At 43.7% G+C, this 13,012-nt stretch overlaps 1 protein-coding gene across 1 annotated transcript in view; it reads right to left on the bottom strand.

Moving 5' to 3' along the window:
- SGSM1 (small G protein signaling modulator 1) overlaps window positions 1-13,012 on the bottom strand; it is an 82,144-nt gene that overhangs the window by 11,978 nt on the left and 57,154 nt on the right. Inside the window, exons 17-21 of the mRNA XM_081037472.1 lie at window positions 9,384-9,566; window positions 8,022-8,090; window positions 5,752-6,342; window positions 2,612-2,736; window positions 1,100-1,182 (exon numbers count right to left, since the gene is read on the bottom strand). Coding sequence (XP_080893598.1) covers window positions 1,100-1,182; window positions 2,612-2,736; window positions 5,752-6,342; window positions 8,022-8,090; window positions 9,384-9,566 — 1,051 coding nt within the window. The remainder of the gene's footprint in view (window positions 1-1,099; window positions 1,183-2,611; window positions 2,737-5,751; window positions 6,343-8,021; window positions 8,091-9,383; window positions 9,567-13,012) is intronic.

Raw genomic sequence — 13,012 nt, 5'->3', positions numbered from 1 at the left:
GTATAGAAATCCAATTGACTTTTGTACATAGATTTGGTATCCTGCAACTTTGCTGAACTCATTTATTAGTTCTAATATATAATTTTGATTCCTTAGGATTTTCTATATGCAATATTGCATCATATGCAATATTGCATCATATGCAAATAGAGATGGTTTTGATTTCTTTCCGGTCTCAGACCTTTATTTCCTTTTCTTCCCCAATTAACTTGCCTTGAACCTTTTGTGACAAAAGTGGACGTCCCTGTCTTAGTCCTGACCTTAGGGGGAAAGTATTCAGTCTGCTACCACTGAGTCTGAACTAGCTGTAGGTTTTCCATAGATGCCTTTGAACATGCTGAGGAAGTTTCCTTCTATTTCTAGTTTGAGTGTTTTTACCATGAAAGGGTGTTGAATTTTGTCAAATGCCATTTCTTTGACAATTGAGATGATCATGTGGTTTTTGTCCTTCAGTCCATTAATGTGGTGAATTACATTCATTGATCTTCGTATGCTGAACCAGCCTTGCATTCCTGGGATAAATCCCATTTGGTCATGGTATGTAATCTTTTTTGTAAATCTTGCTAGATTCAGTTTATTAGTATTGTGTTAAGGATTTTGCCTTTATAGTCATAAAGGATATTGGTCTGTAGTTTTCTTTTCTTTTTTTTTTTGTGATATCTTTGTCGGCTATTGGTATCAGGGCACCAGTGGGTTCTCGTGTAAAAACTGGCCTCATAGAATGAGTTTGGAAGTGTTCCCTCCTAGTCTATTTTTTGGAAGAGCTTGGGAAGAATTGGTATTTATTCTTCTTTAAGCGTTTGGTAGAATTCACCAGTGAAGCCATCTGGGCTTGGGTTTTTATTTGTTCTTATTCATGTTTGTATAATCAGTCGCTAGCAAAGGCTTGACTGGGTGTTGGGCACCTGGAAATCAGTGTTGGCTAACGTGGAAAAATAGGACGTTTTACTTTACTGGGGCTTTGACGTGTTCACCAGACAGGTATTCTGAGCACCTGTACTGACCTATTCCATGGAGTCACAGAGTGAAATTAAGCCACGTCCTCTGCAGTGGGAAGGACACTGCACCCCCAGCCCTGGGGCAGGGAGAACACACTCACCATCATCCAGAATGACCAGTAATGGAGCCAGAAGGTCACACATGCCTTGGACGTAGCCAATCTCAATGTGCTGCCAGATGTAGCTAGGAGAGAGACACAGAGGCTCAGCGATGACACCCACAACCTGCTTCTCCAACCCACTCTTCCTTTCTCTTCTCCCTGGTTCAGTCTCCCATCCCTCACCTGGACCACTCCTCAACCTCCTGCCTGTATCCCCATCCCCAGTCTCACTCTCTTCAAACATTTTATGCTCAGCCACCAGGATGACCTTCCTGAAGGCCAGCTCAAGAAGGCCACTGCTTGCTCAAAAACCTTCACAGGCTCCCACGGTATGATAGGACAATATCCAAACTCCTTAACTGGGTATACAAGGCATTCAGAGTTTCCTCCCAATCCATCTTTACAGTCTCACCCATCACTTCCCAGTACTTCTTCCTCTCCATCCACATGTGTACAAATAAAGCACACTGTTTGGTCCTAGCAGTTCCCTCTGTCTGGAATTCCCATCTACCTCTTAATAATAACAGCTAATATTTACTGAACACTTACTGTTCACTCAGTCCACTATATATGTACTGCCTCATTTAAGTTTCAAAATAATCATATGAAAAAAACTATTATTGTCCCATTTCAGAGATGATAAAACTGAGGCACAGAGAGATAAGTGACTTGCACAAAGTCATACACCTAATAATAATAAACGACAGAGGCAGGATTTGAACCCAAGTGACCCGCACCCCAGAGTATGTGCTCCTAACCTGTATGTCAAACGGTTTCTTCAGTTTCTCCTAATTTTGCCAAAGTCCATCTTGAATGTTACCACCTCTGTGAAGCCTTCCATGATTTTCCCCAAAGCCATAACCAGGCAAAAGTCAGTGTATCCTTCTTTCCCCCCGAGTACTTTTTCATTTTAATGTAACATACTACATTAAAGTTAATTATATGTGTATCTCCTAGACTAAATTTTGAGAGGCAGTGATTGCTCGGGAGACTGTAAGGCAGAATAGTTAAGAGATGCTGCTTATTAATAAGAATGAGTCATATTTTAAGAAATAAAAGTAGTAATTTTTTATAAAAAGCAGTAAGTTGCCCAGATCTTGGCTTAATGAAATAAAGCACAGATTCCAGAGCCTGAGAGACGTGGGGATGAGTCCCACTCAGCCAGTGCCCAGCTGGGGTCCTTGGAGCAATGTGGTACCCCTCTCAGCTTCCATTCCCTTGCCTATAAAAGGGGATAACGCTTATCTCATAGGCTTGTTGTGAGGAGTAGGTGAGAGGGTATTAGTAAAGGGCTCAGGATAGAGCCTGGCACACAGTAGGTGCTTCTTAATAAATGCCCTCTATTATTAGCATTGCTGTGATTGTTATATCATTGTCAGTGTTGACTGGGAAAAGATCCCAGCTACAGAAGCTGCAGTTCCAGCTGTGCTCCCTGCAGCCGACACCTCTGCCATCCTGCCCAATCCCCTGGTCCCCGTAGGCCCACCCCCTGGCCCCTGCCCCTCCAGCTACCTGCACATGATATTACGCAGCTTTTCCAGGTTGGTGGGCGTGAAGTACCAGTAGTTGCGGTCACACCTCTGCACGTCCTTCTCGATGCGGTGCAGGTTCACTGTGTACAGGTCCAGCAGCTCCGGCTGCCAGCCCCCAGGGGGCCGAGAAAAGAACAGTTATACCCCGGCTGCTCACGGAGGCATTCTTTCCGAGGTTCCCCCCACCTCCTCCTAACCATCTCCTGTTGCCCCCAAAAAGAACATCCTCTACCTGGACCCGCCCCCCGCGGGTTTGATTTGGTTTTTGTTGTTTTCTGAGAAAGCCTCTTTCTCTTCGTATGATGAAAATTCTTTTCAATCCTGATGAAATGGTTCAATGATATGGCAAGAAAATAAAGAATGTTTAAAAGCAAAAATTAACCCAGAAAGGCAAGATATTACCAAAGCTGGCTTCTGCCTTGAGGGACGATACCAAACTGGGAAAAAGTTAAGCTTAGATCGAATGATGTTGTGGCCTCTCACCCCCAAGGTTAAGGATACTAAGAGATGTTCCCGCATTAAGGCAGGACCCCAAAGAGGCGTACCCGTAGTAAGGGAAAACTGGAAAAAAAACTACTAACATCCTATGATCTCAAGGACAATTGCCTGTCTTGAACACAGGTGTCAAATTAAGTATAAGATACTTCCCAGATAGTTAACAGCCTCAAATCAGGTTTATAACGTATACAGGTTGATAACTTAAATTCCCACTACCTGCGTGGTCTGTAAAAGCAGAGAATCTAATTTCAAGTGACCTCAGATTGGTTAGGTCCCTGGGTACCAGGGAGAAACTAAAGAAAACCTTCTCTTGAGAAACCTACCTTCTACCTAGGCCTCAAATAATACAACAGATAAAGTTCCAAGAAATATGAGCTCCTGTTAACAACAAGTCACAAAACACACAGAGGAAGAAGGCACCGTGAGTGACACTCAGCATAAACACCAGACAGCGGAACCAGTTCTATGAAAACTTCGGGTATTAGAATGTTCAATAGCCGAATATAAGGAAAGTTTATTTACTATTTTTAAAGAGATCAAAGAAGAGATTACTAATAAGAAAGCAAGAGACTATAAAATAACCACGCAGATCATTTTATAGCAGATTTGAGAAAAGCCAAGTAAAACTTCATGAAACGTATTAAAAACTCACTAGAGACATGTGACAGAAAATTCGACGCCACTGAAGAGAAAATAAACAGACTGAAAAGGGACCTAAAGAAACGATCCAGGATTCAACACAGAGGGACGAAAAGATAACAAAGTGAAAGAGAAGTACTATACACAGAGGATAGTGTGAGAAAGTCTAACAAACATTTAATCAGAGCTACAGAAGGAGAGAAAAGTTTGGAAGCAGCAACAATTGAATGAATAATGGATGAAAAATTTGCAGAACTGACTAAACACACCGATTTGCAGATACATAAAGCCCAACAAACCTCTAGCCTGAAAACGGAAAAAGATATCCACACGTAGACACATGACACACAAGACCAAAAGGAGAATCTTAAAAGCACCTAGAGAGAAAAGCAGATTATCTTTACAGGAATGATAATTAGATGCCTGACTTCTCAACAGCAACAGTGGAATTCAGAAGTCAGTAGGAGAATATTTTCAAAGCACTGTGAGAAAATAACTGCAATCTAGAGACGCATATTCAGTGAAAATATCTTTCAAGAACGAACGCAAAATGAAGGCCTTTCAAGACAGACACAAAATAAGAGAGACTTTGCTAAAGGGAATTCTAAAGAATGTATTCCACACAAAGAAGACCATAATCTCAGATTAGAGGCCTGAGATCTAAGCAGGTACGACAAATTAAAAAATGTGGAAGCTACTGAAATACATGTTCTGCCTACACAAGGAAGTAAACTGAGAAAGATAAAGACACTGGATATAAGAAATATGAGGGAAGCAAAATTAACCTGGAAATGATGATGGAGAAGGATCTCGAATGACAACTATCCATCAGGTACGGAGACTGGGGAAAGCCAGAGGCTCTTAGAATTCTTCAGTCATACAAAACAACTACAAAACCTGATCTATCTGAATGTTTTCCAGAAGAGAGTTAGAAAACTGGCAAAGAGTTTGTGTGTGTGTGTGTGGGGGGGTGAATTAACAACATATAAGAAAAAGGAAGCAGAGACTAGAAAATGAAAACATTTAAGAAAATCACAATTTTCTTGCAGGAGCGAAAACATAACTACAGCTGACTAAATGGTGTATATATTATATTATTATAATAATGTAAACAACTGATTAGTTATTTAATTAATATAATAAACATACTATTTTCACTATATTGGATGGATGGGGATGGGAAGGTGTCTCGTATGAGAAGAGGATGTGGGGAAGGAAGAGGGCCAAATCCTCTTCTTCCATAGTGGGAAGCCAACAGATAATGCCTACAACTGAAGAAAAACTGAAAAACAACCAAGAAGTAGCAATACGAGCATTTACAGAGACAGGGTAAATGCCAGATAATCTGGGCAGAATAAGTCACGACTATTGCCTCTGGGGGGCACTAACTGGGGGCAGGTGGAATAGGTAACTCTGGCTTTTTGTATCCAGCCTTGTCTGAGTGTTTAACTTTTTCAACAACAGGCATGTATATCTCTGATAGAAATAAGTTCTTTAAAAAAAAACGGACACACAGTGCCTGGCTCCGAAGACCTCCCTTTCAGTTGACGTCCTCTGGCTTGGACTTTCTGGCCAGCAAGCAAACGTGAATATTTAAAAGCTGTCGGACCTGAGTATTAACCGAGATACTCCCCCTCTTGCTGCTGCTGATGGAGTGTGTGCCAGGCATGGAGGCCTGGGCTCACTCATTCTGAAAACAACTCAGGAAGGAAGGTACCAGATAGATAAGAAAACAGGCTCAGAAAAACAAAGTGACGCACCTGTGCTGGAATGTGAAGCCAGAACGATTTGACTGACTGCAAAGTCCGTGTTCTTTAAGTATTACATGTATTATCTCGTCCCCCACATGATTTCCACAGTGAACCCTTTGTGTGATGGAAATGCAACGAACCAGAGGTCGTTCTGGATCACTGAGGTTTGTGGGGTACTTCCTCCCTCACACAGCCATAGAAAATTGAGTGGAGGAGAATCCTAGAGACTTACAGAGTAGGTGACACCGCTGGAAGACACGGGGGACGTCTCGTTGTTGGCGGGAGTGCTTGCGGCCAGGGACGCCAAGGCGGGGAAGAGACTTTCCATCTCCGGCTCCTCTGAGAGGTTATCCTCGCTGTCTACCTGGCTGTGCTTCTCCACCTCACCGGCCCCCCAGCCCTCCATCACAGAGCCCTCCTTCTCAGGTAGAGCCACGTCCATGCTGCCGGTGATGGACATGAACTCGTCCATGCTCTCGTTGACGAGGAGGTCGCTTTCCAGGCTGTCCTGCACGGCCAGCTCCTCCCGGGGAGCTTCGTCCCGGGAAGTGGTGGCTTCGCTGCTCTGCCCATCATCCACGCTGCTGTCCCCAGGTCGAGGCACCAGGGAAGCGTTCCGCTGGGCGTCCATGACACTGTCCTCCGTACTCAGGCTGGGCTCCGAGTGCTCCGAGAGGCCCGAGGAGAAGTTGTGGGAGGAAGGATGGCCGGAGTCCGGGGAGCAGGTGCCATTCACCAGGTTCCCATTGGGGATCTTGGGCTGTTTCTCCTCCAACCTGCCTTCGGTCTCCACCTGCTCCACCTCGTCCACAGACTCGAACACCTGAAGACAAAGTGCACAAAGACAGATGCACTAGGGTGGACACTGAGGTGCTGCTTCCAGGAATAACCTAAATATTCATCAACAGGGGATTGATTCAAATATAGAACATACAAGCAGTGGAATACTATACAGTCAGTAAAAAGAGTGAGGCAGAACCAGGGTTCATATATGCTCCCATTTGTGAAGAACAAAAAAGTGACCTGCATGCATGGAAATGCATCGAATAATCCAGAAAGAAACAAAAAAGCTTTGACTCTGTGGAGGGATTACTACGGAGTTGAAATTGGAGGAAAATACCTATCATCATAAAAACTTCTGTGCACGTCATTTTTTAAAGTAAAATATTAGTTAACAACATAAGGAACAGGTTGAACAAAGCATATTATATCCACTTGGTTGATGATTATGGGTCCATTTCCTAAAGTAGTTAGATGTACAGTTGACTCTTAAACAATGCAGCAGTTAGGGGCGCCAACTACTAATGCAGTCAAAAATCCAAGCATAACTCTGACTCCTCAAAAACTTAACTATAAGTAGCCTACTGCTAACTGGAAGCCTTACCGATAACATAAACAGTTGCTTAACATATTTTGGACATTAGATGCATTATATGCTGTATTCCTACAATAAAGTAAGCTAGAGAAAATGTTAAAATGTTAAGAAAACTGTAAGGAAGGGAAAATAGGTTTACAGTATTGTATGTATTTATTGAAAGAGATCTATGTGTAAGTGGACCCGCGCATTTCATACCCATGTTGCTCAAAAGTCAACAATACATAAAATACTATGGAAAAAAATCTCCAGAATACGTCTCAAAAATTATTTGTGGTTCTTTGTGTCTTTTGGCTATAGCCCATCAAGGACAGACTGTATAAAATAGTATAAGCCCATGTCACTTGAAAACTTCTTGTCACCAACTTCATTTACTGTTAGTTTCAAGTGTTTTTGCTTTTTAAATTTCTTTTTAATTGCTTTAAATTATATAAAATAATTTACCTATCCCCAAAGTTGAAACTAGAAAACTAGCTATATTAAGGGAGATGTACCTTCTTTCCCTGCCCCCACCTTCCATAGGTTACCATTTTGATTAGTTTCCGGTTTATCCTTCCATTGTTTTTGAAAAGAGAAGCAAATACACGCACTCACTAATATTTCTGCTTTTTACACAAAAAGTGACATAGTATGCACATGTTTTGCACTTTGCTTTTTTCTTTAAAGGTGAATAAGATTGAATTAATATCCCTTCTCACTAAATGAAAGGCAGAGTTGTTGAACAATACATATATAATGGCATTTACATAGAAATTTTAAGACTACCAAACATTGCAGAATATTGTCTACATACTGTGTACATATTTCCGTGTGAGTAAAGGCATACAGAAGGGTCTGGAAGATACACAGCAAACTGGTAATAGCAGGGTTATTTCTAGGGAGGACAAGAGGGAATTAAGGACCGTCAAAGCCAAATTTAGCTTTCTCTGCAGTATTTGGATTTTGTTTTACAGGGAGAATAAATTCATATATTACTCATGTAACTAGATACTCAACTTTTACAGCTAGTATAAAAAGCGAAAACAAATAAACCATAGGTGACCTTAGATGATGGACAGCCAATGCCATTACCCAAGACTGGGTGGAGAGGGATGGGTGGGGAGGGCACAGGGCGTCTGGAAGGTCACCTGTGTGCTGCTGCTGGAGTCGCTCTGCAGACGGATGTTCTGGCGGCCAGAACTGCAGCTCTGGGAGGACTGCGAGAAAAAGAGGCAGGAGGGAGCATGGGTGAGGCTGCATCATTCCGGCTCAGGGGCCCTGCACGGAGCTCAGGAGGGGCTCCTGGGCTGGGCGTCAGGAAGCCTATAGTTTTCTCCTTATTCCTGACTCCAGCAAGTCCCCTGTCAGGGCCTCAGCTTTCTGTATGTAAAATGAAAGTGGGGGTCCTCTCACTTCCCCTCCCTGGAGCCTCTTCAGAGGCCACACCAGCCGCTGGGTTTCCACCTCCCACCCCTGCAACTGGAAGACCCCACCTTTATCTGCCATGTATGCAAGACTTCTGGTTAATATTTCAGAGAACTCGGTGTCTAAATGGCCCAATGTTTTACTTCCCTCTCTGTATACACGCTTTTTGCCCTTTAACTTCTAGTCTTGCCCTTTCTGAGGCCAGCTTGGCCATGTGACCTGCTTCAGCCAATGGGATGTTAGCAAAATGGCCTGGACAGAGGCTTAAAAGGTGCTTGTGTCTATCTCTCTCTATGACCTGCATTGTCTCTGATGACATACCCAGTTAGCCTGCGGGAGGAGAGCCGAGTCACCGCAGGCAGGTGAGAGAGCTCAGGGAAGGTCACCAAACCTTTCAGTTGACCAGTTACTGACAGAAGGTACAAGACTGAGCCCACCCAGCCCTGCTCAGAACAGAACGGCCCTGCTGGCCACAGGCTGACGAGTACAAATAAATGTGTATTGTTGCAAGTCACTGACTTCTGGGGGTTGTGCCCTATGCAGTATTAGTGTGGCAATTGGTGGCTGATACGTCACTAGTAAAGAGAATTAACTTGCTTCTCAGTTCCTACTTTGGGCTGCTACACTGGAGATGCTATGAGGACAGATATGTCTGACTTAGTCACTTCAGCACTCTTGACATTCTAGAATACTCTTGATAAGTACCTGGCACATGGCAGGTACTCAATAAGGATTTGTTGATACATGAAAGTCTAGCACTGTGCTAGGTGCTTTATACACACTATCTTGTTTGGGCTACACACAAACCTCTCCTGTAAATGATTATTCCCATTTTACAGATGAAGAAGCTGAGGCCCAGAAGTAAGGGTGCTTGCCGGTGGCCCCAGAGCTAGAAAATGGTGGGGCTGGAGTTCAAACTCAGGTCTGTCAGACTCCAAAGTCACCTTCTACCCACAAACTAAGGGTGAGACTCTGTCCCAAGGTCCCAGGCACCCACCCCTCACCATTCCTACAACAGCCTGATGAGGCAGATCTTGCCCCTCCCCACTCCTACCCCTGGCTCCCTGAGGTGAGCCGCCCATCACCTCATTGCTGATGGTGGAATCCCGGTGTATCATCCGGTGCAGGTGGCTGTCCAGGCTGGCCCCTGACGAGCATTTGGCTAGGGCAGCCGCGTGGGACTCCCGTTCCCTTTGCCGCACGATTGCCTCGCAGCCCAGCCATTCAGCCATGGTCTGTGCATAGCAGGCATGAATCTGCTCGTCCACCTGCCAGGGCAGATACAAGGTCATTCGAAATGCTGGGACCCCCCAGGGAGAGCCAGCCCCCACCAGGAAGATGGTGGCTCTGACTGGAGACCCTGAGCCCTGGAAACACTCACCCAACATTCATGGAGTAACATCCAACAGACATCAACTGACCACCTGCTATGTGCTAGGCACTGGCTAGGTCCTGAGGATACACAGCAGTGAGCAACACTACCTTTTTGTCCCCTTCCTTCCTTCTTTCCTTCCTATATTCATTCATTCATTCATTCATTCATTCATTCATTCATTCACACATTCGAATATTTGTTGAGCCCCTGCTGTACCAGGCAGTGTACTAAGCCTTGGGAATACTGAAGAGAGAAAACTGTTTTCTTTCCTTCTTTACTACATTCACTCTCTCCTTCCTCATTCATCCACTTAATTTGGTAAGTACCTACTATGTGCTAGGCATCAAGCTAGTCATATGGGATACAAGAGGAGCAAGATGTTCCCTTCGTCCATTCATCCACTCACTCGATGTGATTACTAAGGGCTTCCGATGTGCCCAGTATGGGGCTTGGTGGTGACGATACAAAGATGAATAAAACTGACCCTTTCCTGTATTTATAGCAGTGGCCTTATAGAAGTGCCACGGATTTCAAGCTTTTACCTCACGGGATTTCAGCAGGGAGGAGGGGAGCTTATGTTGTTTCCGTGTTACACAGCCCAGGTAACTGAGGTTCTACGTCTGCCAGACCTCTGGGCACAGATGGGGCAGACGAGCTGATTGAAGGGTATGGAGGGGCAGGAAGAGGAAGAGAGAGGGTAGGGAGCCTTCCCTGTGCCAGGGTTGGGAGGGGCAGGGAATCCTTTAGCTCTTCAGGGCTTCCGGAGAGGCTCTGGGTCCACTCTGCCCAAGGGCCTGTCCTTAGTGGCTTCCAACCGCCAACCTCCTGAAGACTCATGCACACCCACCTTCCCATTTCCACTGCCAGGCCAGGCTGGGCTTCCATGCCTGCACCTGGACGACCCCAGGTCGCAGCCTACTTCCAGGTGCCCACTTGTCACAGCCTGGCCCCTCCGAGTCACCATCCTAGTTTCCTCTCCAGCCCCACCTCTCACTGCTGCCCCCACAGCCCTTGGCCTCTATGTTCCAGCTGCCCACACCCACCACGCCCGTCTGCCTTTCCCCACATACACCCCACCTCACAAGTGTCTCCTCGAGGGATTTGTTCTTGCTGTCCCCTCTTCCTAAAGTCCCTTCCTCACCCTCCTTGCCTGAGAAGCAATTCCTTCAAAGAATTCAGGTAGCCTTCTGCCTGGCATAGGCGCCTACAGCGTGATCTTACAGCCCCTGGGCTTCCCACCATGTGACTGCATGTGCCCCACTCAGCGGGCAAGGACCTCATCTGACGCACCTCTGGGTCCCCAGTCCTGAGCACAGGACCTGACACACTGGATTTCTCGGTTACTGTCTGCCCAGGAATGCACCAGGCATGGGGTGAAGCACACACAGGCCTCAGGCTGGCACCAAGATGATTTAGACAGTTCGCTGGCACAGGCCGCCCTCCTCAGGTGGCCCCACAATGTGAGAAAATTTCCATCTTCAACTTTTCTGGTTAGGAGGCGGGCCAGTCTGGTGCCACTGTGTCTTCAACATGTCCTTACCACTTTGTAATAATCTCCCTTTTTAACAAAGAGAGAGCAGGCCTCAGGCCGGCTGGGGCATCTAGATAGAACTGAATTATATCATTTTGTCATATTCTATTTATTTTTATAGTGTCCTTCTATTTATGGAAAGTCATATTAGTTTTCCATTGACAGTAGGGACATAAAACATCCTTTTAAATAAGTTATGTAAACTTCTAAGCAGGTCAATATAAAGACAAATATTTAGTTAATAACAGCCTAGATGGTACGTGGATATGGAGTATCATGTACAAAACCTGGACCACCAGATTTTGAAAATTTAGTACAAATAAAAGAATGTAAAATATCTCATTGGTAATTATTATATTGATACATGCTGAAATGATAACATATTGGATATACTGGACTAAGTAAAATATATTATTAAAATTAATTTTCCTTTGATGAAATGACAGATGCGTGCACACACGTGAGTAGAGGCAAATCTTAGTAAGGTCTGTAGTTTCGCTAGTGGAATTGTGCTGTTGTTTGCGTCCTGGTTTGCTAATGCATTACAATTCTGTAAGATGCTTCTATTGGGGAAAGCCAGGCAATAGTTACACAAAATCTCTGTATTATTTTTGCAACTTCTTGTGAACTTATAATTCTTTCAAAATAAAAAGTTTAAAAATATTAATTGCATCTGTTGTTTTTTTTCACTTTTAAAAATGTAATCACTATGACATTTAAAATTACATATGTGCTACAGTCAAGACAGTGTGATATTAGCAGAAGATTACTAATTATAGTGCGGTACATATGCTAATGGCACAGAATAGAGAATCCAGAAATAGAAGACCCAACTAATATGTCCAACTGATTTTTAACAAAGGTGCAGAAGCAATTCAATGGAGGAAAGATAGCCTTTTTGACAAATGGTGCTGGAGCAATTGGACATCCACAGGTAAAAAAATGAACCTTGACCTAAACAACACATGTATACCAAAAAAATGTATACCAAAAAAATTGTATACAAAAAAAGAAAAAAAAGGACTCAAAATGGATCACAGACTTAAATGTAAAAAGGGAAACTATAAAATTTTAAGAAAACATAGGAGAAAATCTTCAGGATATAGGCAAAAAGTTCTTAGACTTGATACCAAATGCACAATCCAGAGAGGAAAAATTGATTAAATCGAACCTCATCAAAAATTTGAAAATTTGTTCTGCAAAAGACCCAGTTCAGAAGACGAAAAGACAAGGTAGGGACTAGGAGAAAATATTGGCAAATCATATATCTACCAAAGAATATCTACAGTATTTAAAGAACTCTCAAACGCAACAGTGAAAAACCAAACAATTCAATTCGAAAATGGACAGAAGACATTAGCGGTCATTTTACAAAGATACAAAGATGATAAGGAAGCATTTGCAGAGACGTTCCATATCACTGGCCAGTTGGGAAACGCACATTAGACCCACAATGAAATAGCATTTACACACCCGTCTGAGCGGCTAACATAAAAAATCATGTCAGCACTAAAGCCTGGCCCGGACACAGGTGTGGATCACTCGTATATTGTTGGTGGGAAGATAAAACAGTACGGCCACTGCAACTTGGAAATTCCTTATAAAACTAAGCATGCAAAACTAAGCATTTGTAAGTTTCTTATAAAGCCAACCGCATGACCTAGCAATTGCACTCTTGAGCATTTATCCCAGAGAAATGATCATTTATGCTCACAAGAAAACCTGTACACGAACGTTCATTTCCACTTTATTTATAACAGCCAAAAAACTGGAAACAACCCACCCGTCCATCCGCAGGCAGACAGCTA

Source organism: Rhinolophus hipposideros (assembly GCF_964194185.1).
Source record: "Rhinolophus hipposideros genome assembly, chromosome: 24".
NCBI lineage: Eukaryota > Metazoa > Chordata > Mammalia > Chiroptera > Rhinolophidae > Rhinolophus > Rhinolophus hipposideros.
Note: the sequence above shows the minus strand (reverse complement) of the source record. Positions and strands in the feature narration are given on the sequence as shown.